Below are 23,754 nucleotides of genomic sequence, written 5' to 3' on the forward strand. Positions count from 1 at the left end.
ACAGATAATTTTTAATATTTTGTGTTGAAATTGTGATTATACTTGAATATGTCTTCATCATTTTGATGATTTTGGGTTTCCCATTTTTGTTGTGTACATTTTCTGTCAGTAGATGATAGAAAGATGTAGGCTGGATACTTGTTAATTAGGTTCACATCTTCTGATGAGGAGTGTTATTGCAAGCAGAAAATCAATTCAAGACTAGAAATTGCTTTGCAAGTCAAATACCCAGAAATTTGTCCATGTAACTATAAAATTCCAGATCTCTTTGGAATGGAAATAAAGGCTTTAATTTCAGGACCACAGTGCAAGTTTGACACATTTGCTGGCCTCAGATACGCCAAAAGAGAGATAACAGGCTGTCTGCTATTTCCCATTCCAAATAAGAAGGGAAAAGGAATGCCTAGAGTCCCTTAAGTACTCACTTTTTTGGTATAAATAGTTTTGAACTCGAGCTTGTTTCAGCATTGTTGTTTGCATAAGGGTTAGATGTGAATTCTCTTAGGTTTTGATTAGATGATTTACCTGCTGTAGGTGCCTGTATATCTCTATTTACTAAAAAAGGAGGTCTAGGGTAACTTACTTGGACCTCCATGTCTTTTTAGACACTTTTTTTGGATGAGAATCCCTTCTTTTTTCCTTACAAAACCACATTGAAATAGGGTATTTGCCCAGGTCTTGCTACAGCAGTAATTTTCTAAGAACATAAACAAAAATGGATGTATCAGAGATACTATTTTGTTGATGAGGTTAGATTGTGGTATAATTCTGTGTCACGTACCTGCTGAGTTATTTTACATGTCTTTAAATGTCATTGATATTATGATTCATAATACAATGCTCTGTGGTCTTCCAATTTCCTTTAAAAAACTGAATCATACATTTGCAGACACTAAAGCAACATTAATTAGCGAGGTTTGTGTTAACAGACATCTTGAGAGGATTAATGTGCAAAAATTAGATAACCAAGTGCATGCCATTAAGGCTTAAAGTGCTTCTCCTGCTGTGTCATGTGAACATTTTATGTGGAAAAACACCTGTATTCTCCATCATGCAACAAAATAATGGGGGACTTAATAAGCTTTACTAATTCGATATATAAAGTGGCAGCTACAGGAAGCAGGTATTTACTGGCAAGGAAGATTGTTTAAAAGAAACAGGCAGAAACAGCCTGGGAATATTTTACTGGATATCCAGTGAGCAAGCTGAGTGAAAATAAATTTCGGTATGCTCCTGCCATTGTCCTAGCCTCCACACTCCAAGCCCAGCCCTTGCTGGCTACAGCTGTCACCACAGGCTGCACAGCCCTTTTGGCAGGGACACATCTCCTGCAGGGCTACCTTTGGTGGCAGTGACCAGTGTCCATGCCTTGGGGTCCCTGTTACTCCAGGAACATGAACTACAGGTGACAACTCATTACCATCTCTGACCAAGATGTTAATGATGTCCTTGCAGTGCCAGAGCTCCCAAATTCCCTGGCTGTGTGAGCCAGCTCAGACCAGAGCCCCAGGGACATAGACTCATAGGTTGGTTCCAGGGGTGCCATGGAGGTGAGGAACACAATCCATAGAACTCACAAAGGTCTTTAACCCTGTTACTCTTTACTTATACAGAAAGCATACAAAAGCTCATGGACTGTTGAGTGAGTCCAGAGGAGGGTGACAAAGGGCTGGAGCCCCTCTGCTCTGGTGCCAGCCTGGGAGAGCTGGGGCTGCTCCCCTGCACAAGAGAAGGCTCCAGGGAGAGCTGAGAGCCCCTGGCAGGGCCTAAAGGGGCTCCAGGAGAGCTGCCCAGGGACTGGGGACAAGGCCTGCAGGGACAGGAAAGAAATGTCGCCAACTCCCCATTCCTGGAGATGTTCAAAGTCAGGCTGAATGGGGTTCTGAGTAACCTGGTCTAGTGGAAGGTATCCCTGCCCAAGGCAGGGGTGGAACTGCATGGTCTCTAAGATCTCTCCCAGTCCAAACCATTCTGTGACTCCGTGCTTCTAAAACAAACAGGAATCTCCCCCAAAAAAAGAGCAAATTACACACACTTCCATAGCTAAGCTCTCTCCTCATTCCTGCATGGTTTGAATTTGGATCAAAGTCTCTTTGTGGAACCAGGGTTCTACTTACCTCTGGAAAGGTTATATCTCAGTTCTGCATTCATGCAGTGTACTAGAGTCCACTCAGCTTCATGACCAACACAGAAAATTTTACCACCCTGCAAATAACAGTACATGATAGAACATTATCATTAGGATTGGCAGCAATAGCCAATGGCTCCATAAATTCTCATTTATATACCCAGAACCATTCCTCACTTCAAATCCCATTTAGGAGGCTTTTGGATCACAATCTCTCTTCCCTCTCACCAATAGCAATAAGACTGCGTAAAAAGAAACATTTTGCTTATTGCTCAAATGCAATGAAATGCTTCTTCTACCACACAAGGCACCAGATCCCAAATCCTTCCCTGCTGCCCAAGGCAAAACTCCAACAAGAAAGTTCAAAACAACCATATCATTACTGGCATCCTGTTTGTTATGCACTGGAGGGGTGTTTGCCATGGATTAACAGGGATGGTATAGTTCAACAGTTATTTCCTAAAATTCCCATTTAAAATATTTATAAGGTAAAATGCTAGTTTTTTGAAATACAATTCCCCATCCTCTTGCAAATCCTAGTAACCAAAAAAAAAAAAAAAAAACACAAAACCAAAACACTCTACTTTAAATTAATTTGAACTCTCTTGCTGACATTCTATTTTTAGATATAGGATTTATGTTAGCTGTTCTAACAAGATTATATTCTTCAGTATTATTCACATTATCCTTACTATTCATATAGGGTTCCTTTTGGAAGCCTTAATAATATATCCCACTAGGCCACGTGTTCTGCATATGCAGCCCAAAAAAAGATGGCTCTGCTCCAAGATAGTCTGGAATAGAAACATGGAACAAAGGAAAAGTTTGATACAGAAAAACCTGTAGAAACGTGAGCACAATACAAGGCAAACCTGGTCAGCTGAGCAGGCAGGAGCTCAGCACACCAGAGCCTGACTGCTACCAAATATTATTGCTCACACCACTGGGCTGATTTCATTCAGTTCACTTATTCCTAACTAGGCAATTAGTCTCACCACCACGGCTCCAATTTCTCAATGAGCCTGGAAGAAGACTGGGAGAACAAGAGAAAATAGGAAGAAACTGATTAACATCAAATTCAACAAAGCTCTAGAACAGACTTTACATGGAAATACCCAGGGAGAAGCACAGCTGGTTCTTAGATGCAGAAAGGGCTTGTATATGGGGTTACAAATTGGATTGATGGGTGGCAATCGGGAGGAGGACTTGGTAGCCCAGGGCTTGTTGTGTATATATAGCAGGGATTACAGCTTTAGATCCAAAGGGAAAAATTGGATAGACATATGTTTCAAAACAGCAAAATTATACAAAGAATATAAAGGCTATTAAAAGCAAAATCTATGCACATACCCCCAAAAAAAATATTTTCAGAGAACAGAGGCCACCTATTACTAAAAAGTACCAGTCATTTTTATCACAGAATCATCACAGAGGTTGGAAGAGACATTCAAGACCACATAGTCCCACCATCAACCAACACCACGATAATCACCCCTAAAATCCAGATGCTCCTTGAACAGTTCCAGAGATGGTAACTCCACCACCTCCTTGGGTAACTTATTTCAATGCCTGACCACTCTTGCAGTGACAATTTTTTTTTTTCCAGAATATATCTGAAATTCCTGTGGCAGAACTTAAAGCCATTTCCTCTCACCCTTTCACTTTGGACTTGGCAGCCGAGACTGACCCTTACCTCACTCCACCCTCCTGTCAGGGAGTTGTAGAGAGTGAGAAGGCTCCCCCTGAGCCTCCCTTTCTCCAGACTAAAAAACTCCAGCTCCCTCAGCTCCTCTTCATGACATTTCTAGACTCCTCACCCACAAGATTATGAAGAGTAAGTGCACTTGTACTGCAGATATACAAATTAAACTCCTATTTGCCATCTCCAGATCCTGTTCAGGGCCAGGTTGGACATGGCTTGGAGCAACCTGGAACAGTGGAAGGTGTCCCTGCCCATGGCAGGGGGTGGAACAAGATGATTTTTAAGGACACTTCCAATCCAAACCATCATGTGATTTGGTGATTCTGCAATAGACAAACTTCTGTTTGGTGCTTTGAAAGATTCCCAATAAGTACAAGCTACACCCACAGGTCTCACAATGCGTTTGGGAATATGTACCAGTTAAGATCCACAGTGATAATCAGTGGCTAAAGTTTGCTTAGCCCCTGAAAACGCTATGAGGCAGAGATCCTCATTCAGAGCCCCCTGAAGTCAAGAGAAAGTGTTCAAAATTACTTCAGGGGGGTTTGCAAGTAGCTCACAAGGATTTGATTTCTAGGACTGTTGATCTGTTGCCTTCCATGAGCACTAATTTTACTGATATATCTTTCAATGTGATTCAGCTATCTCTTGGATAATTTCAAATCTGCCAAGTCAGATGGATGTGCTGCATGCCGTGGTCCATAAAAATGAAAGGCCAGCTATTAATTGACTTTGCCTTCAGCTTAGTGACTTTGGAAAAGTCCCTCTTGCAGCCACAACATTTAATTTATTGAGAGATATATTTGGATCTATTTATTTCAAGAACAACATTGTCTGGTTTGCTGCCATTTATTTTATAAAAGAGATAATAAAAATGTAATGAGTATGGAGATTCAAAAGTGGAAATGACACAAAGAAAGCAATAATCATTAAAATAAAAATATAAACAAGTCTATAAACCAAACCCTCAAGACATTTGCCATGTATAATGTAACTTTTATACCTCTTACTTCATAATGCATAACTTTACAAGAAAATTAATTTAATGCTTTTGCTAACCTTACTCAACCCCAATCAAGTAAAAGGTAGCAAGAAAAACAATTATATGCACACACAGTAAGCTTTCATTTAGTTGAAGTGGTGATTCAAGTGTTTCAATAGCATAATAAAGACCTGAAATCTATTTAACCAATGGCAATACCAAAATGCTTGAAACTCTGTTTTTCACATGAGACTGCTTGGATATTTAAACCCACATAAACTTCTATGGCAGGGCTTTTGTGGGATACTTACCTGTGCTGACCTCTATAAATTTCATCATGACTTCAGCCATAATACAGAAATAAACTCCATACACAGCAGCAGTCTTGCAGGAGGGCTTGTGGCCAAAACATGCTGCCAGTAACGATGGAGAGGATCAGTCTGAGAGGGCAGGAAGAAAGGACTGACACTCACCAGCCCACCCCTGGTAGGATCACCCACAGCAGAGGGTTTAGCCATGGCAGTTCACGCCACAAGCCAGACCCATCCCTGGAAGTGTCCAGTGCCAGGTTGGATGGGGCCTGGGGAAACCTGGCACAGTTGAAGGTGTCCCTGCCCGTAGCAGGAGGTGGAAGGAGATGGTCTTCCAGGTCCCTTTCAGCCCAAACCATTCTGTGATCCTGTGTTCAGAGCTCAGGCCCAGCTTGGGCTGGCAAATCATCACCAAACTATCCATGGGACGTCATGACACCTCCCGTGGTGCTGGAAGGGGTTGTCAGAACAGAGAAAAAGGGCTGAAAAGCTCTTTAAACCCTCACTTCCCTCCCTGAGGTCCCACCCCAAGCTCCCAGCAGAGTGATTCCCATTTTGCTGCAGAGGGAAAGGCTGAATCACAGAGGTATTGAAGTGGTAGGTTAAAATTGGGGCATTTAGTCCTTACATCTACTCAGAGATAATTGGCTTAATTTTCCCTGTTGTGAGGCCTTCCTGCCTCCTGCTGCCTTCAAAAGACATCAGACTGCACACACACAGATTAGAAAATAGCACTGACTGTTAAAATGTTTGATTACAGATATTTCCATAATCACAAGCAAACATGTCAGACTTAAATGATCCTACTCTTAGGCTCCCCACCTGTAAAACATGAAACAAGACACTTCATGCACTTTTCTAAAGCAAGGGCAGGGTTATTTCTAGAGCTGACTGAGGCCTTAGGCAATGGAAGAACCATGCTCAGAAGGTCCAGGGATAAGTAAGTATGTGATGCATAAAATATTTTAAGAGGCTTTCAGAAGCAGGAAGAGCTTCTCTGTAGTAATAAATCCCTGAAGGTTTTGCTGCCCTTGAGTTCAGTGACACGGCTGAGATATCCATGGTCATATAAAGACTGCAATTCTCTAAGCAGCTTTGTGGATAGCCAAAGGCAAGATCTACAAACCAGTCATTATCACAATTCATATCAATTATTTTTAAAACTGATGAAAAGCCAAAAGCTTCAGCTCGGTAGGTGGCCTGTTCCAGTGCCTGCTCCAGAGAGGACAACAGAGCAATCCATGTGTCCCCTGACTTCAGCAGGGCTTGAGCAGGGACTTGGTGTCTGTGAGTCACAAATGCTGGAGCTTTGGACAGATCCTGATGGGCAACCAACCCCATTGGGGCCAGAGAATTCAGGCACTCACATTGCTGCAGAAAAGCACAAACTTAATGCAGGTCTGATAAAATAAGGATGTTTCCTTCAGTTGCCCTCATTTTCAGCTCTGTCAACAAGCACGACATTCTTCCATGTTAGGCTGGAAAGCTAAGAGAAGTATTTTCTGGTCAAGTCACACCCCAGGACAGGAGCCAGCTGCCAGCAGAGGTGGAGCAGCTCACTGTGCCTGGGACAGGAGTCAGGGGGAGGCAGCTGCCAGGCTGGATGATATTTTGGCAGGATGAATGCAACCCACAGGTCACTTGTGCATGTCCATTCTCCAGTGAGCCAAAAGTCCCTTGCACCGAGTCAAGGAACAAGGCAGAAACAGCAGTGCCCAAGTTCCCCTCACACCGTCCTGTATTTGGCTATGAATGACTGCTGAACTTCAAGACTAATTCCCTTTTCCAAATTCTCAGCTTCTTACACTTTTACAACTTAAAATACTTATCTCTCCCGTTACCTCAATCAGCTTGTTGATATGTCAGTTGAGTAACATGTTGGCAAATTGGTTGCAAATGATTCTTCTCATTTCCCTACTATGTCCAAAACATACACTTACACCATCCTGAACTCACATAAACTCCAAACTGTGTTTATTTCAGAGCTGTAAAGCTGATTTGACTGTTTAAATTGATACAAGGAAATAGAAACAAATCACTTTACAGCCTCCAAGTTGGCTTCTGCTGCCCAAACATCCTTTTTTGTGCCTTGGGCCTCAACGATTCTCCACCAAATGGGTCTGAGCACAAGTCATGTTGATGAATTATTCCCAGCACATGTATTTTAGGGGTTTTTATACTCAGATATTTTTATTTTTTTCCTCATTTCAATTCCAAATATCTGGTTTTCTTTAATAACTCATACCCTTATTAAGAACCTTGCCAATGTCCATTTAAACCAAATTATGCCTTCTTGAATGGGACAGGCCATCCAGAAAGCTACAACTTTTTTCTCTAGTAAAATCTATAATGAGAACTGTGTGAATAACTGTTTTGGTTTTTTTAAATTTTTTTTTTAATGCTTGAACTGAAAAACTAGGAAAAAAATTAGTATAGAATGAGTCTTAAAACTGTTTCATTTTTCTCAAAGGAATGAAAACAAGCACGAAAACACAATAAATGTTTTATTGCAGTACTTTTCTCCTTTGAAAAATTATCACTGAATTTAGCTAAACTAGGCTTTAATACATGCAGACTGTAACTCTTTTATTTTCCTTTTCTGCATTTGATCTTTTTTTATTTTCTTCTGACAAAGTACTCTGCTAAACACAGCTGTTACTTCTGGATGTGGAGTGACCTGAAGCTGCTTTTTTAGCAATAAAAGGCATCTTTCTCTCTAAAATTATTCTTTTATATCCAAAGAGAGAAAGAGATCTGACCTTTTCCTCTCTTTTAGTGCAAAACTAAGTATTTACTCATGGTGGGGCATGGGAATCAGCCATGGTATTTGACTTGTGCTGTAGCCATGGAAAACATAACCATGGCACAGAGGTGACATATTTAATGTCAAGGGCAAAATTATTTAAAATGTGTTTCTTCACCTACTATGTCACCTCAGCATTTCCTGGAAACACAGGAAATCCCAGATCAGCTTTGTGGAGAGGTATTTTGGTCCACATCAAGGACCCTGGGGTGCACCCTGAGTCTAACCCCACCTCAGAGGTTCATACTAAGGGATTCAAAGCAAGTGGAAGCAGCCTTTGTCTCTTCCCTTCTCATCAGGCAAGCTGATGTCTGTCTTTCCAAACCCCTGGCTTTCCAAATCAACTTTTCATGACCTCCAGACTAATCCCAACCTTTGCACTGGACTCAGTACAACTGGCAAATTTATATTGTAAGCTTCATTAAGCCTCCTTCGGTCTCATAAATCCTATATTACCCAAGAACTGGCTATGCAGAAAGCACTCAGGGTCACACAAGACTAAGAGTGTGGCATTTAAATAACTCACACTAGTTAGATGTTTCCTCCACATAACTGGAAGCCTTCATTGAAACAAAATGTTGCATTTTGAGCATTACAATAGAACCCAGCACTAAACCTAACCTTGGCTGCAGATAAGGCATATTCCTCAGGGTGAAAATTTACTGCGAGTAAAACAAGCTGATGCAAACTCTGTATTTTCCTTCACCACCGTGCCAAAGTTCAGCAGTAAGGTTCTGCAATGCATCTTTCAAATCCTGTAAAAATATCTTGTACTAATAATACAGAGAATGAAAAAGGCATAAAGCACATCAAGAGGCTAGAGCTTAAAGTATTCAGAGTGATATCAATATTCTCCATCACAGGACTTGCAAATTTGAAAATGACTGTAGCTCTGTAGTCACCAGTTTCACAGAAGTTATCCCTGATCTAAGGGCAGGAATACACACCAAGAAAAAATACAGACTAAGGCAGCCAGATCTACTGAGAGCAGCACACAGCTTTTCTCTATGAAGTTAACAAAACTCAACCCTAGCCACCATTCTTCAGTAAATAATTTCATACTCATAACCCCACCTAAGATTATCTTCTTACATTCTACTATTGCTAAACAAAAAGTAGCAATACAACATTTTTTTAAAAAAGCTCAAACTGTACAAACTTATGAACATATGTGGCCTGAACCAATTCTACAACTCTGATATGCTTTTTAATTTAAAATTCTTCAGTGAAAAAATTAAATTTTAAATTCCTAATACCTGCCTCCATGTTCTTCCAAGTAATTTCTGCACCTGCAACTGACTCCAAGCCTCAGGCAGTGCACTCTGCTCAGCCTGAAGATGATCCCCAAATTTGTTCAGCTACCCAGCTGTGAGAGGGAGCCTAGTGTTATTCACAGGGTGAAATTTGGAGTACCTTACTAGAATCACCAATACCACATTTCCAGCTCTTTTCCACTTGAAGAACTAGGTGTTAATTGCAGAAAATGGCTATGACTTTGTCTCCACTTTCCCATTTCTCAGACTCCAAACTGGTCCCTATATTCCACTCCTTCCTCTCCTCTCTTCGGCTTGGAAGAGCCAAACCTTGACCTCCCCCTGGATCTCCAAACTATTTTCTCTGGAAGCTCAATTTGAACACATCTTCAAGCCTTCTAGGGGAATTCACAGCACTCACACTTGCAAATGATACACAGAAGGATGTCTGGCAAAATGCTCTTTCTCTTTTGTCTGCCTTCCCTTTCCTCACAAACATGGACATTTCATCTAAAATATATGACTGCATAGATTTTAGTCTCATTTATCCCCTGTACAATGGGTACTAAGCCCATTTCCAACACTATCTCTGGACAGGGCTGCCACCACAGCCAAAAGAAACAGGTAAAAAATGCCCTCTGTACAAAATAAAATAAATCAATACACTGGGAGGTGTTATGCTGAAGCTTCCAAATCTTAACCTGAGACTATTTCTAAATCCATAACTCAGTCAGTCTCCAGAAGACAGGAGGCAGATTTTGGTCTTAGGTTTTAAGTTCTTTACCAGAAACATGTTTGGAAAGAGGAGATAGCACCACCTGCATCTGTGGGTAAGGCTGAACATCAGAAAACACTTGTCACAACTCTAGGCAGCCTCAGAATTAGCCAGCAATGTCCACTCTCCCCTTGCAGCCACAGGGAACATTCACATGTGACATTGGAGATAGATAATAATAGCTTCCAAAAAAGAAAAAAAAAATAAAGCAAAATTATGCATTTAGAAAGATTTAAATTTAAATATATATATATTATAGCCATTTTAATTTTTTTGTTGTTAGAAACTTCTGTAAAGGAACAAGGCTGGTCTGCACACCCCTTCAAAATCCTCCACAAAATGAAGAGCAAGAAAAACCTTGCTCCATCCTGCAGTAAACAAGTCCCCAGTTGCAAACAGCACCAGAAACATTTTTTGTGTACAACAACAAGAATCCAGAGCAGCTCCACTGAGACTGATGGATATGACCCTTCTCTCACTTCTGTAAGTGATGTTTTATTAACTACTGAGGAATAAAACCTGAGATTACAGCCAGACTCTGTCACATAAGTTTTTATCTGCAGCCCTGACTCCTCTGCATCTCTCCCATCTTAGGTCTGATGAAAAGACCATTAACATTAGGGGAATCCCTTGCACTGCATTTCAAAAAGACATAAGGCCATTTCTCCAGTGCACAAATGCCAATACCATGGCACAGGAGCAGATAATCTGCAACAGGGGGGGTGAAGACAACACCCCAAATTAGAGAATCCTTGAAAAGTTTGATTGGAAGGGATCTTAAAAGCCTTTTAGTTCCAATCCCCCTGCCATGGACAGGGACACCTTCCACTAGGTTGCTCCAAGCCCCATCCAGCCTGCTCCTGAGTACCCTGCAACATGCCACACTTTACCATTTTATTCCAGTAAATCTGGAGTTGGCAGCTCGGGAAATTTGTCCTGTCGTTTACAATCTTTGAAGTGCAAACTTCAGACTCACACAGAACAGAGAGCAGAAGTGATGTCTGTGTTTTCAGGTGAGCAAAGCTGCAGACTTCAAAGGTTCCGCACTAGTCTGTGAAGCCTCTTAAAGATTGTCACCTGAGTTTATCAAATGCTGGAAGAAAACGCTTCCATACATCCAGATAAACGTATTCTTTGATCTGAGTGATAAAAACAACTGTTTTTCTTCATGTAAACTCCTTTTTTGTAAATGTTTATGAACTGTGGGAAATTATGTCTCTGCCAGAATTTAAAATAAAGTGATTCAATGGGTTTGCCTTACACTTACCATTCATTATGCTCACAAACATTGCAGGAATCCCAATGGAGTTTTCAAGGAAGGTTCACGATGTTGTAGTTACCAGGGAAACACATGATAAATTGTTGCTATCTAAAAAAGAAAATCCCCATTAACTTTCTATTAAAGAGCAAGTGAAGTGAACTATATGGAGAAATGCCTTTGCGGTTACCATATTAAAATGCTGAGTGCTTTGTCCCAAGATTAACCAAATAATAGCCATGCTCTGACATTTTAATTCACTGTGAGCAGCACCTAGCACTTTACAGTCTGTGGTTTACCATGCTTTGCTAAAGACAGCCCAGTATTCGGCTGGATCAGCCCAGGAACAGCAGACACCACGTGATTGTACTTGCAGCTAAAATATTTACAAGCAAACCTTTGCTAAGCTAGGCTAGAAAAAGGAAAAAAAACCAGCAATGTATTTCACACCAAAATGAAGGAGTTTTGCCAGCTCCCCAAGGTTTGTACAGGATAGCCAACACTAGATGAAGAGCTTAAAGGTTTAACAACAAGGTAATTTTGCATAGAATAAAAAAGGTTTCTCCGTGTATTTAACATCAGTCATTTGGTCTTGGAGCACAGGTGTTGCAGATCACAAATCACCTGTCTGCAGAGCACCAAGGGAGTCATGGACACTCCAACCCTGCCTTGCCCTTTGTGCTTCCTGGTGTGAGAAAACCACATAGCACCACCTAAGCAGCCACACAGAAAACCAGAAAAACATCTTTGTTCAAAGCCCACTTTGAGCTCTTGCAGACTGAGTGGGCAGCTGAAGCTGGAATCATCACCTTTAACTACTGCCCCTCTGAAGGAGCTAATGTCCCTGCCTTCTTTTGGTCACTCCCCAGCCTTTGAGACTGACCACAAGACTGCCTCCAAACTTACTGCAGTATGAACAGGCTGCCTAAAATCCCCCTCAGCAGAAGCTAAATTAAATCTGCCTTCTTCCACACTAAAATGTCCTAAGGTACATTTCCTTCCCTGTCCTCTCTTTCACTCCTATCAGTTATGGTATCTCAGCCTGGCAGAAGGTAGCCCTCAACAAAGAACAGTAATTTCTCTGGCAGCTCCAAACTGATTCACATTTGGCTGCTCATTTCCATCACACTCAAGCCTTACAGAGTAGGACCCTGAATCACTATAGTGAGTTAAAAGGATTTATTCTCACTTAAGAGGTCACCTCTGAATTGATGAGAGACATTCAGCAGCTGACTTACCCAAGTTTTCACTGTAAATTAATAAGAAAGCAGAGATATTGTCCAGTTTCTTGCTGTATTATTCCCACCTCACTACTCTCGGGGATAAAGAAGGCATTCATTTCATTGGAGCTCATGTTAGGATGTCTAAGCTTTGCACCACCAGAGAGGATCTTTAGAAATGCTTCAGACAAGTGGAGGTAGTGTTATGGGATGTGGGAGTCAGTTTTTCCCTCCTGATGGGACGGAGCAGTGACTAGTTCTGAAAATGAAGAATGAATGAAAATGAAGACTCACAGCTGATGGTCAGTGTGGAGGAGAAAGACAGGGGGTCACAACAAAGTGAAACTCAGGAAGATGCTGACACCACAAGGCAGGTGTGACCACCAGGACAGATCATGCACTAAAGGAGAAGTGATATGACAGGACAAGACAGCAATTCTTCGTGGAAAGTGTTGCTAAACATTGGACACTCCACCCCTGGAAGTGTCCAAGGGAAAACTGGACGTGGTACTCAGTGCTCTGGTCTGGGTGACAAGGTGGGGATTGGTCAAAGTTTGAACTCAGTGGTCTTGGGGGTTTTTCCAGCCTTTATGATTCAATAAAAGAATCTGCAAGGTTTAGACTCAGCCAGGAAATGAGACTCTAGACCAAACTGAAAGAGCAGCATGAGCTGAAGGTGGGTGAGAGCAGAGATAAACAGAGAAAAAGGTGGGAAAGGGAAGGCCCAGTGAGTCCAGGAGCACTACTGACAGGGCTTTTCCTTTATCTGTGGGTCCTTTCCTGCTCCAGATCTGACAGGACATCTCACCCTTCCCTATCCCCTCTCTTCTAAGAAAAGGCTGGTCCTGGTGATGGTCACATCTCTAAGGCCATAACTCTAGGGAAGGGACAGATATTGGGTTCTCTCTGAAGGCAGGACTCACATCCAACCTCCCTTCAGAGCTGTCAGGTCACCTGGCAAGTTCCTCATAATATCCAGAGGCACAACTTCAGTTGAATGTTTGACACCACACAGCTTCACACCACAGATTTAGCCCTCGCTGTAAATCAGTGTCAGCAGGATGCAAAATAATGGAACAAAAGTCTCATTTTAGTCTGTTGACCTGTTTTCTTTTTCCTTGCCTTATTTTTACTTTTACTGCTCTGCTTCTTAAATCCATTCCTAAAACAAGCAAACCCTTTTTGTTTCCATTTGCAAAGGATTTAAAAAAAAAAAAAAAGAGTGAGAGAGACGCACAAACACAAAAAGCCAAAAAGAAACAGTGGAGAGGTATGTGTTATTGGACAAGTGTTTAATTTATGGAACTTGGCCGGCAGAACAAGAGTTTGAATTGTACTTCAATAAGTGGAGCTCTTAGAATAAATGTGGCTTGTAAAATTGTTTTACAGTCTGCTTTGCCGAACAGCCAACACCTCATGGAAACCTTTGAAAAACATTCTGTTTAGAAGCTATGGTTTTTATATTTCATATTTTCTCTATTTGTTTTCCCCTCTGGTTTTATAACTGGAACCATATGCAGAAAAACAGGATTTTTTGTGCCTTAAAATATCTACCTGACCTGAACTACTTTTATTATTAAAAAACAGATAGGATTTTGAAAATTCTTCACGTATGAGGCACTTGGTGCAAACATGAAGGTGTACTTGTTTGATATCCCAGTGAGCTACAGATTTCCTGAGTAACCTTAGGACAGTCATTTAGCTGAGACTCATCACGCCTCTCCCTGCATACACGTGGTGCAGCTGTGTGCATCTGAGCTGTCTGTCTTTCCCATTATAGACAGAAAATGTGACAGCATTTGGGACATGATTCATCTGTGTAGGATGGGAGAGGATGAATCATGCTCTAGATGCATATATTGACCAGCTCTTCACTGGAAGTCAAGGCAAGATGCTCAGGTACAGACATCCAACCCTCACAGGTCCCATTTCAGTCTCTCTGTGTCACTACAAGGATGAGGTTGAAACTTCTGGAAGTAAATCCATCCCATCCCAACCATGATGTCCCACACACCTGGCTGATCTCCCTGGAGATGATGCTGATCATTCCATGTCAGCCAGAGAGAGGCAACACAGCAATAAACCTTTAAATGGTTATAGGGAGTCAAGAGAAAGAGAACTAGAGTTAGATAATATATTAAAAAAAATTGTTCCCTGTGAGGGTGAAGAGGTCCTGGCACAGGTTGTCCAGAGAAGCTGTGGCTGCCTAATCCCTGGAAGTGTCCAAGGCCTGGAAGGTGTCCCTGCCCATGGCAGGGGGTGAGACAATGTCCCTTTCCACACAAACTGTTTTATGCATCCATGAATCCCTTTCTAATACCATTCAGGAGACCTGTGGTAAGGAAGCCAAAGCCTCCTTCACAGTTACACACATTGTAAGTGTGTGTGTAAGTGTGTGTGTGACTGCGGCTGTACAGACAATCCAAATACAAATAATGCCAGCTTCTACCACAGACACAAATAAAATCCATTAAATAAGCTCTGTGCCTCCACCAGCAGAGCGGGAGATACTGCTGCAGCAGAGAAAGAAAGAAGAAGTAAACTTTCACCTTGGAGCAAAGTATTGTGTTACACAGTACAGAGACTGGGAAAGGAAGACACAGAAAGACTCCAAGACCACAATGTAAAAGCCAATTATCTAAATATGGATGTGAGAATCATATTTAGCCCCATTAAACTACCCCAGCTGCTAATTGTTGTGGTTGTGCATGTAAAGATATGATAGAACTGCTGTGGAATCTGGCTTCATTTAAGGCCTGTAATAGGTAAAAAGGTCACTTGAGCAATTTTTTTCCTTTTAAGTGTTTTTGGTTTGGTTTTTTTATTTGTTTTGGGCTTTTTTTTCCTTATTTTAAAGGTCTGTGGCTAAGGGGTTTATACCTTGTCTCAGAAACTGTGCTCCATGCATCCTTAGCAACTGCTCTGAAATGCCCTGCTTTACTCATTTGTTTTCAACATAACAGGTTGATCCCTGGTAGAGCCTCACTTGGTAAAGTCGTGCCGACTCAGCCTAGTGTTCTGTCACCTTCCCAAAGCTTTTCCCCCTAGCTGTACCTGGTATTTCTTCTCTATTCCTTTATGGCTTCTTATGGAGAGAAATGTGCTTTTGCAAACTGCTTCTCTTCAAGGCCCTTGTGAGGCCACATCCCTTGAAGTCAATGCATTTCTGATGACTGGGCTCTCAGCACAGAAGGGGAAAGATAATTCATCCAGGCTTGGCTTCAGGTACCTTAACACATGGCCAAGCTCCCAACACAAACAGCAGCCCTGTAGAACATTTGGTCCAAGTGTTCTTGTCACCATCATGCTGGCCATGCACCATCTCACTGTTCTGGCCAAAAAAATTGGTCTTTTTTTTACTTTTTTTTAATTTGCATGAGGCCACCAGATCAGTGAAGGCTTTGTGATGGTGGGAACGTTTTCTTTAGCAGCACAAGCCAAGGAGAAACCCAGAGCTCAGTCTGGGAGGCCTTAAAGATACACTTCTCTGTGCTGTCAGCACCCTGCACCTCAAAAGCAGGCTGCAGCAGCTGTCTGCTGGGGGATGAGCAGGCACAGGTAGGTCTGGAGGTGAGTCCCAGCCACCTGGCACTACCCTGCAGTCTGGAAAATGTTCTTATCAAGCAGGACTGCTCATTACCACACTGATGAATTGGTGTTTGCTAACAAAAGGCCCTTTCTCAAGGAATTCCTCATCAGCCCTAGGTGTGCCATAAGTGATTCAGGCTCTCATTAGCCTTAATTAGATAATTGTTCGAATGATTTCTCTGTTATTCATGCAGCCTGTACCACTGAGCACCAGCCCATCGATAGACTGACAGGTGTTCTCTGCATAGAAATGGTGGGTTTTTTCCCAGGGTGAAATGATCGTGCAGGGATCTCTGTGCCCACCACATCCCTCCAGGATTTTACCCAGCTGTTGCAGCCCCTTGGGCTGTTCTTACATAAAGCCCCATGGTTCAGCACTGCAGCACTGCAGAGGCTTTCAGCACCCCCTGATAGCTGTTTGGTTTTTGGGGTTTTTTTTTTTGCTTTTATTTTTTGTGCTTTTTTATTTTTTTCCCCACTACTTCTTTCCCACAAAATCTGGTAATTCTTCAGCCTTCTCCTCCGGCCATGTCCCAGGTCGCTTTGCCATCTGAGGAGGGTGAGTGTGCTCCATCCAAGATGAGACTTCGTTGCCTTCCAATCCATAAGAAGAAAGAAAACAGGAATCATAAAAAAGGGGCTACTTTTGTTTTGTTTTTTTTCTTAGTCCCAGAACTTCAATGCCTGACTTAATGCAGATTACAGGCCTGTTGCAGATGGCTCAGTGATTTAAAAGCACTAGCCTGTGACTACAGGTCCCACTTCCAAAAACTTCAAGGTTGACCTTGGCAAAGTCTCTTAGGTTGGAAATTTTCTTGCCTGCAAACAGACCTCTAAAAGCTCAGCCACCCTCTGCAGCCAGTGGAAAAAGAGAGCAGAACACCCTTTTTTTTTTTCCTTTTTCACTACCCAGCTAGGTAAGTTAAGAAGAGATACCAATCACCCTCTGGAGATATTACTTTCTCTCTACAGATGGGAATTGACTGCAAAGGGGTCTTATGATTTCCCCTTATGAAGGGGAAATATGATGACATTGCCTTTAACCCTTGACAGTTAAATGATGTGAGCAAAACAAGAAATTTGAAAAAACACAGGTCCCACATCTCAGTTTCAGAGGGAATTGAGCTGTGCAGCCTTGTAAGTACAGGGTTTAGGAGCTCTGAAGTCATGTTTCTGCTTTGTAAAACCCCCAATTTTTCCCGGTGGGGTTTAAAATTAGCATAAGCTTTTCATGTGCTGTGATGATTTAGACACAACCCCTTGGCATTTATTCTCCCTGCTGGTAAGAGCTGTACTGCCCAGCTCATAGTGGTTACTGTTCACATCAAAGGGACCACTCACCTTTCTTTGTTGATGTATCCCTAAAACTTCAAGACCATAGGACATGTTCCAGTCTCCCTTAAATGGATATAATGCAGCTCCTGAGCCCACCTCAGCCCTTGGAATCCTTTGGAAAACACTTCAGGGAGAACATGAGCAAATAAACGAAGTAGACAAAATGGAACAGGATCACAGAAGCACAGAATTGTTTAAGCTGGAAAAGCACTGTAAGATCATCAAGTCCAACAATAACCCAGCACTGCCAAGGCCACCACTAACCCATGTCCCCAAGTGCCACATTCAGACAGTTTTTGATTCCACCACTGCCCTGGGCAGCCTGTTCCAGTGTTCACCAGAGATTTATCTCTGTTACCAGGTCAATTTCTAAATATGTTTGTGAACCTCTGTAGGGAAAGCAACCTCAGTGATGGCCAGATGCTGGCCTGGCATTTCCCTGGAGTCTCTTTTCTGCTTGTGCTGTTGCCTTCAGACCCTATGTCACTCCCAAAAAATACTGGGTGCCTATAGAGCACCCAGGCTGAGCTGCCTGTGGGAACAGCAGGAGCTTTCTGCAGGCAGGTGTGGGCTCAGATGGCTTGGCTTCCACCTGAAGGTGCCCAGAGCTACACCTGAGGAAATTATACATCTTGCAAAGCCCCAGTGCTCATGGGATATAACCAGGCACAAATATCTGGTTTTCCAGTAGGAGCTGGTTTCTTACTATCTCAGATGGACGTAAATTCCCAGTATCTAACCACTGCAAATTCCCTCAGCCTAGAGGACAGAGGGGAGTAGAAGGGAAACTCCAGCTCAGTGTTCCCTATGCCAAGGACTTCCTGGTTGACCACAAGGAATAGCCAAAAATGACAGTCACCAAGGCTGCCTTAAACCAGGAACTGGACTCAGCTTCTGGCCAGAATGAGATTACAGATCAGAAAACAAATAAAACCACCCCCTTTTCTTCTTTTGGTCCTTGTTTATTCCCACACTGAGCACAACTTTGCAGAACCTCAAAACCTCCCTGTTAACCCCCTGAAACACCCCTGGGCAAGGGCTGGAGCCCCTCTGCTCTGGAGCCAGCCTGGGAGAGCTGGGGCTGCTCCCCTGCACAAGAGAAGGCTCCAGGGAGAGCTGAGAGCCCCTGGCAGGGCCTAAAGGGGCTCCAGGAGAGCTGCCCAGGGACTGGGGACAAGGCCTGCAGGGACAGCACAAGGGGGAATGATTTTAAACTAAAACAGGGGAGATTTAACTTACATATAAGGAAGGAAATCTTGGCTGTGAGGCTGTGGTACAGGTTTCCCAGAGCAGCTGGGGCTGCCCCATCCCTGGAAGTGTCCAAGGCCAGGCTGGACAGCCCTGGGATGGTGGAAGGTGATCTGGGTTAGTGAAAAGTCTCTCTGCCCATGGCAGGGGGTGGAATGAGATGAGCTTTTAGGTTCCTTCCCACACAAACCAATTCCTAATTACCTGATTCAAGACGTGCAGGTGTCTATTCCTTTCACTACCACTTTTTTTTTTGTTTGTTTGTTTGTTCGTTTGGTTGGGGTTTTTTGGGTTTGTTTTTTTTTGTTGTGTTTTTTTTTGTTTGGTTTTTTTGTTTGGTTTGGGTTTTTTTGTTTTAGACCGTGTAATATCTTCTATAATGCTCCCCTGTTAGGCTCAGACAAAGGCAGTGATGCTTAGGCTTTGCTAGTAGGCTTTCACACAGCAGCCTGTGCGGATGCTGGTGCTGAAGGTCACCCCAAAGGCTCTGGCTGCCGTGGGAAGAGCTGCCGGCAGAGAGAGCCAGAGCTCTCTGCAGGGCTGCACTCAGCTTTGCGCTGCCAGGACAGAGGGAAAACAGCTTTTCTTGCTCAAGAACCTTCTTCTGAGGGCGTTTTGAGCCACAGGTATTTTTTCCGTGTTGCTGAAAATGTTCCTCTCTGCAAAGCAGCCTTTCCTGCAGGCAGGCACCCCTCGCTGCTGCTGCTGCAGGCTCCAGCGCCGACAGACAGCCTCTCCGAGCCACCCATAAACAGGCTCCCACCGGAAGATGGTGCCCATATTCCACCAAACAGGGGGCAAGCCCTTCACAGCACAGTCTACTTTGGGGCAATACCGAAAAGAAACCCAGCCACACTATATCAAGATCACCAGAGCAAATCCCTCATCTGATGTCAGGCTCCTCCAGGCAGCAGGGATGCAATTTTGAGGGTGTAACCTGCGGTGTAATTCACCAGGCTGCAGTGCAGTGTATTTGTCTATTTTCTCTTTAAGGTTTATATGGTAATGGACTTTTTAATGAGCAAAGCCCCGTAACTGTAATTGGAAGATTAATAAACCCCTGTTTCTGCTGAATATTCACCTGCTGAGTAGCACACAGCCCTGAGCCGGTGCTCTTGTCCTTGTCAAAAGCCACATGTGGATGCTGATTTCTGTGCAGTGCTTTGATGTTACCCCAGGTTGCTTTTGATGGCCTACCAAAGGCAGATATGGAATGAGGAGCATCATAGATTCCTGGTGATACACAAAAGCACCAACTCACAACATCAGAAAGGACACACACTTCAGCCTCTCCTCTCATGTTTTCTCATCCCCTACTCTCTGCTGCCATCCTGGCAATTTGCATTGCTTGTCTCCAGCTCACTGCTGGACAAACTTCAGCAGGCTCCCTTCTCAGCACCTGCCACAGCAGCCACACTCACCCAAGCATGGTCAGCACACAGGTGCCACTCAGTTTTTTCGCAGATGCCATGTGTCATGTCCAACCAACAGCTTGTCACAGGCTGCATCAGGAGCTGGAGTGAGGGTGGAGTGCTGCAAGGCACCCATGCCACATCTCTCTTTCCCCCTGCAGCTCTGTGTGCCACAGCCCCACGACAGCAGCAGGGCACTGCCTGGTCCCCACCCCTGAGAGGAGACACCACTGCAGCACACACTCCTCCCAGCTGTGGATCCAGCAGATCCCTTCTCCATAAACATCCCATTTTTTAAAAAAGATATCACCACTGGGTTCTGCAGGTTGTCAGAGACCAACCAAAAAGGGTTTTGTCTAACACATTGTCTCTGTGCTTTACAGTTGCCCTTTGCCATTACCCAAAAGAGGATGGAGCTCGGCGAGATCGTTGTGACTAAACATCCCGATGAGAGGGAGCTGTACAAGAAGGAGATGCCAAGAGCTCAGGACCTGCTGTGGAGAAGTGGAAACTGGATCCTCCATGGTTTTGGTTATCTCACAGGAGAAATGAAAGAATATGGAGAGTGGATGAAAAGTAAGAAGGAGGGTGTGTTTGGGGATATCCATATTGCCAGCAGTACCTCCAGTGAAGTTTCACCCCCTGAAGCAGAGCAGAAGCAGCACGGTCCAAGCTCACTGCAAACTCTGGCCTTTTAAGTATCTCACTCTCAGGAAGGCAATCTCACTGCATTCTCTGGCCATCACTATGGCAGCAGGCAAAATTCAGCACAGTCCTAAGATGTCTTTCACACTTAATCAGTTACATGTCATTAGCATCACGTCTGACATAGCAGTGCCCAGAAGCACTGAGAGAGTGTCACAATGCCAAAAAACAGAAGCCAAGACTGATCTCTAAGGTTCACTGTCCAGACAGGAGCAATGCATGAGCAGACAGTCCAAGCTACCTGTAATTACTGGGGATGAGGATTTGAGAAGCTGTGTAAAACTGTAGGTACTGTGTCAAGGCCAGGGTTGTTAGCAGTACTCCTCCAGCAATGGGAGAGAAATAGGAGACATCCATTTACAGCCAGGCCAATGTGATCCCCAGGCACAGAAATATCTCCTCCTGTTTTCTCTTTACTCCAGTGGTCCATTTTGCTTTGTAGACAACTTTTCTTACTCAGTGTTCTGGAAAGCTTTGGCCACTGTCCTCTGGTTATATTTGACTTTTTACAGCTAATGCTTGTGTCTGAAACTAAGTGTATTGCTGATACATAGCTCAACACCAAATACTAATTAAAATTATTTCAGACAAGCCTGTTCATTTTCCTCTAAGGAACCCCTTCCTCCTCCTCCTCCTCCTCCTTCTAGCTCGTCCTCCTTAACCCTGCCTGGAAGGAGTTCTTAGGAATAAGCCATTGCTCATATTCAGAAAATACTCTGGAACCTTACACTGCATCTAATGAACGATCAAATTAAGATGATTAATTTCAAATTTTGAAGACAATAAAAGCTGAATATACACATTGCATGAACATCTGAACATCTTGTACACACAAGCAGTTTCCCTCTCCCATCCATTCTCCTTGCATCATCCTTTAATAGCACACAGCAGTTCAGAAATGGTTGCACTTTTCCCAGAAGAGAGGCAGAAGTAAAACTCAAGTCAATTTGCAGGAGGAGAACCAGCAGCAAAAAGTTATTGCAGTGCCCTCATCCCACCTTCTCCCTTCACTCACTTGAGGTATCTGTGCTTGGTGTCTGTTTACTCTGCCCAGGTTCAATAACCCTCTCTAATAACTTCTTGTCCTCTAGAAATGCCTCTTTGCCCTGAGTCCAAGCTATAATTACTGTTTTCTAATTTAGGTTCTTTAGCTCTCAAAATACTTTTTAGAAACCTTTGACCCCATCTCCTATATACACCATACCACCATGTTCAGGGTTGCTGATTTTCTTCCTACAATAGAAAAATTGCTTCCTTTTCATATTTCCCTACATGCATACAAAGTATTTTCAGAGTTCCCCTCTGCATTTGAATTACACACCAAAAAGACTCTGTCTCCTTATTGAATTTATAGCAGAATCTAAGGTCATCTACCATGCAAGTAATCCTCTGACCACCATAAATAAATTACTTGTTTGTCTGTCCCTCCATGAATTTTTTAGCAGTGCCCAGTCCATCTATATTAATTCTCAAGTGACAGATGCAAAATATGCAGAGACAACAATCAGTCAGAGACTTGTTTTACAGAACTGTTAATATTTCACCTCTGTTCTGTGCCCAGAAAGAGGCTGCAGAGATTGTGCTTTGCTGAAATGATGCCTTTTCAACAGTGTTTTGCCTTGATCTCCTCCAGACAAACCCTTAATGGTTCAGCTGGTGGACTGGATCTTGCGAGGGACCTCTCAGGTGATGTTTGTCAACAATCCTCTCAGTGGACTGATCATCTTAGTGGGGCTTTTCATCCAGAGCCCCTGGTGGATGCTCACAGGCTGCACTGGAACCACTGTGTCCACATTAACTGCGCTGGCCCTCAGTCAGGACAGGTAGGTGGCACCTCATGTCCTCGTGCACTTCATAAAAATTGATGGTGGTGATATTATTTGGAGCCCTTCGATGGGTCATTGCCTCTGGTTAGAGACAGAAGGCTCAGGTGAAGACAGAGCTATGGCCCAACAAGAGCTGGCCTGTCCCTGTGGCTGTCTGTCCTCCTGAAGACAGTTCTTTCTCCCTTATAGCCATCCTCACATTAAATTAATCCACCAACACCAGAGGTTTATGTCCAAAAAAGAGACAGAGGAGTCCTTTTACTTTATTTGAATAAAGAGAGAGGCCATGGGGCATTCCTCTGGGGTCTCTCAAATTTTTGGAGGATGCAGCCTCATTTTTATCCTAATTTCCTGGCTGTATGTCCCTCTCTCTTTCCCTTGGCTGAGGTACTTGAGAGGTACAGACTCCCTGGAATGCCTGATACCTAAGATTCCTCTCTAATGTATAACCCTCCCTTTTAATTTTTAATTCATATGGAATTTATGGTTTTTCCTCATTGTTTCTTTCATCTTTTAGTATCCAGTTTCATTTATCAGCAAATATACAGTTTGTAAAGGCAAATACCATTTTTTCCATTCATCGATCAGTGAGTGGAGTCCTTCCCATTGTTTCTTTTATCTCTCTGTGCTAGTTTTATCTACCAGCAGACCTGCAGCTTGTTTGTAAAGACAAATCCATCATTCATCTCACAACCACGTAGGTCCTTTGAGTCACAAGGATCCCCCTCCATCATCCCTCAGCCCCCAAACTTCTGCCCTTTCACACGCCGGTGCAAGGCAGTACATCAGTAATCTCACTTTTCATCCCTTCACCGGGGTCAGGACACTCACAAACCACATTTTAGTGGGTCCCAGAGATGGGTCCCACCTCCAGCAAAGCTTTCTACCTCACGCTTGTTTCCATCACAGGCCGTCCATCGCAGCCGGGCTGCACGGCTACAACGGGATCCTGGTGGGCCTGCTCATGGCTGTCTACTCTGACAAAGGGGATTACTACTGGTGGCTTCTCCCCCCTGTGGCAGTGATATCCATGGCCTGGTAAGTGCCACTGATCCTCCTAGGGACAATTCCCAAAGGGTGGGTCTGGCTACAAACAGCTCAGGCACACTGAGGCCTCCTCTGCCCTACACCAGTAACTCCAGACCGGATAGCACCAGAGGGTTGTGTTCATCACACAGAGCTCGTGGTAGGAGTGAAGGGCACAAAAA

At 43.4% G+C, this 23,754-nt stretch overlaps 1 protein-coding gene across 1 annotated transcript in view; it reads left to right on the forward strand.

Annotated features, from left to right (window-relative positions):
• The window catches only part of LOC131572827 (urea transporter 2-like), a 303,174-nt gene that overhangs the window by 269,918 nt on the left and 9,502 nt on the right, over positions 1–23,754 (forward strand). Inside the window, exons 5-7 of the mRNA XM_058826210.1 lie at positions 20,399–20,591; positions 22,354–22,543; positions 23,456–23,584. Coding sequence (XP_058682193.1) covers positions 20,426–20,591; positions 22,354–22,543; positions 23,456–23,584 — 485 coding nt within the window. The 5' untranslated portion in view covers positions 20,399–20,425. The remainder of the gene's footprint in view (positions 1–20,398; positions 20,592–22,353; positions 22,544–23,455; positions 23,585–23,754) is intronic.

This window comes from Poecile atricapillus, chromosome Z, assembly GCF_030490865.1.
Source record: "Poecile atricapillus isolate bPoeAtr1 chromosome Z, bPoeAtr1.hap1, whole genome shotgun sequence".
NCBI classification, from domain to species: domain Eukaryota; kingdom Metazoa; phylum Chordata; class Aves; order Passeriformes; family Paridae; genus Poecile; species Poecile atricapillus.